This window comes from Sinocyclocheilus anshuiensis, unplaced genomic scaffold (assembly GCF_001515605.1).
Source record: "Sinocyclocheilus anshuiensis isolate Anshui unplaced genomic scaffold, SAMN03320099.WGS_v1.1 scaffold10855, whole genome shotgun sequence".
In the NCBI taxonomy this organism is placed as follows: Eukaryota; Metazoa; Chordata; class Actinopteri; order Cypriniformes; family Cyprinidae; genus Sinocyclocheilus; species Sinocyclocheilus anshuiensis.
This window is the reverse complement of record NW_015555073.1, coordinates 5,262-8,293: the sequence shown is the minus strand read 5'-3', so window position 1 is coordinate 8,293 and position 3,032 is coordinate 5,262. Positions and strand designations below refer to the sequence as shown.

Here is a 3,032-nt window from a genome sequence, read left to right as displayed (position 1 = left end):
TAAATACCACTTCTAATGCAGCTAAAGATTTAAGATAAATTTTATTGATACTAATTTAATTTGCTTGGTAACAGCCCAAATATCTTATTATTCTAATTCACTGATTAAATGTAACAATTTGACTCAAAAGATAATGCACGCTTTATAAAGGTAAAATGCCCATAAAAGGTAACTTATTGGAAAAGATTCATTTCTATCAGTGTGAACTGACTATAAAACATTTTTCAATATTGCACACCCCTAAGCACAAGCACATTGTTCAAACAAAAGATTTCGCAAAATTTAGCCTGTTTTTAAATGATAAAACAGTAGACATACTGTCCAAAATGAACAAACAGTGCTCAAAAACTTTTAGAATGTCATTTGTGTCATTGCCACTTGGTGAGACTACACTCACACACACACACAGACACACACTCACACACACACACACACACACACACACACACACTCACGCACTCACTCACTCACTCACTCACACACACACACACACTCACTCACTCTCACACGCACGCACGCACTCACACACACACACTCACTCGCACACACACTCACACAAACTCACTAACTCACTCTTACACGCGCTCACTCTCACACTCACTCACTCACTCGCACACACTCACTCACGCACACTCACACAAACTCACTCACTCAGGCACACACACACACACACACACACAGAGACTCTCTCACACGCACACACACACTCACTCGCACACACAGACACTCACTCACTCACTCACTCACTCACACACACTCACACACCCTCACACTCTCACACTCACTCACACACACACACGCACGCACGCACACACACACACACACACACACACACAGAGACTCTCACACTCACTCACACTCACTCACACGCACTCACTCACACGCACACACTCACGCACACACTCACACACAAACACTCACGCACAAACACTCACGCACAAACACTCATGCACACTGGCACACACGCAAACACTCACGCACACACACTCACACTCACTCTCACACGCACTCTCTCACACACACACACACACACACACATACACACACTCACTCACTCACTCACTCACTCACTCACTCACTCACTCACTCGCACACTCACTCGCACACACACACTCACTCAATCTCACACGCACTCACTCACTCTTACACTCACTCACTCACTCGAGTGAGGAGCTGCTCTATTCGCTCACCACTTGGTTCTGAGCCCAGATAGACACGACACCGCTGGAGATGGAGGCGATGATCGGACGCACCGGATGCCACTATAAACACGTATATCAGACCATATCAGCCAGACAAAAAACATGTGCCCTAAAATAAATGTTAACTGAAATAAAATAAAATAAAAACTCTGTTCATAAACATTTCATTTAATGGCCAAGGCAACATTTCTCATTTTCTTAGGTTTAAGGTCAAATACTAAAATTATGGAAACTAACTTCTGTCATGGAATAAAAATATAAACCAAAGGTAACTGCAATTTTTTTTCTATCCCACAATTCATACTTTTAAAAAATTAAAATTATAATAATAACAACATTAATAAATACTAATTTATAGTAATATGCAATAACAAATAGCTAACATGGTTTATTATTATTGTTTATCTTATGTTACATATTTTAATAAGATACAATTATAATAAAAAATAGTGCTGTCAAACGATTAATCACGATTAATCGCATCCAAAATAAAAGTTTTTGTTTACATATGTTTACTGTGTATATTTAATATGTATATATAAATACACAAACATACAGTATATATTTCAAAAATACTTACATGTATATATTTAAATTCATGTAATTTATATTATATATTTAAAATATAAACATAACTTATTTTTCTGAAATATATACATGCATGTGTATTTATATATACATAATAAACATTTACAGTACACACACATATATTATGTACACAAAATTAATCGTTTGACAGCACTAAAAAAAAAATTGTACGGCATCGTTTCTTATTTCTGCTAATATCTTATGTATTTCAATGATGCGTAAAAAAAACAATAACCTTAAAAATATAATAACGTTATTACTAAATAAAAATAACAAAAATGATTAGTTTGGCATCATCATTTATTACTATTATATATATTTTAATAAGATTAATAAAAATAGTTACAAAATTGTTTTTAAAATTACAATACTATTATAATCAAATAAGAAATTATTTGGATTTTTCTTCTCGCAATTCTGAATTTAGAACTATGAAAGTTAGAACTGCGAGATAAAAAGTTGCAATTACCATATTATTTTCTATATAAAACTACATTAAAACTAAAGCTGAAATAATAAATTCATTTAAAAAATATAGATGTATTTAAAAAAACAACGAAAACTAATAAAAATGACAAACACACACACACACACAAATAAATCACATTAATTAAAAATAAAAACATGAACATAAAAACGAATGAAGAATATGAATAAAATCTCTAGTATATCAGTTAATGGCAGTAATATGAGAGCATACAGCGACATCCAGCAGCAGCTCTCCTCGCGTCCCGTGGAGGATCTTCACCAGGTTCCCGATGCTCTTCTCCCAGATGTAGAGCGCATGCTGCCGCGCCGATCCTGCCACGATATACTCACCATCACCGGAGAAACAGCAGCGCTTCCAGGGTGTCCTACGACACACACACACGCATTTACTTAGCGTGGGGAATGGGGACTCCCCATAGGCGTAATGGTTTTTATACTGTACAAACGGTATATTCTATTGCCCTACACCAACCCTACCCCTAAACCTACCCCTCACAGGAAACAATTTAAAAAAAACTTTGTTTACTTTATTTTTATACCAGTTTACAAATGAAGACATCCCCAAAGGGAGGTTTTTGGAGATTTTGTCAGGTTTAGCTCACTTTTGGGTACAAATTTGTCCCCAAAATATGGTTAAGTAGGTACACACACACACACACACACACTCACTCACTCACTCACTCACTCTCACACTCTCACACACTCACACACTCTCACACACTCACACACTCACACACTCTCACACTCTCACAC

General features: G+C 36.2%; 1 protein-coding gene across 1 annotated transcript in view; it reads right to left on the bottom strand.

The window, feature by feature from the left end:
* The window catches only part of LOC107671568 (retinoblastoma-binding protein 5-like), a gene marked incomplete at its 5' end in the record, with an annotated part of 16,203 nt that overhangs the window by 9,892 nt on the left and 3,279 nt on the right, over positions 1 to 3,032 (bottom strand). Inside the window, 2 exons of the mRNA XM_016464486.1 lie at positions 1,191 to 1,262; positions 2,491 to 2,644. Coding sequence (XP_016319972.1) covers positions 1,191 to 1,262; positions 2,491 to 2,644 — 226 coding nt within the window. The remainder of the gene's footprint in view (positions 1 to 1,190; positions 1,263 to 2,490; positions 2,645 to 3,032) is intronic.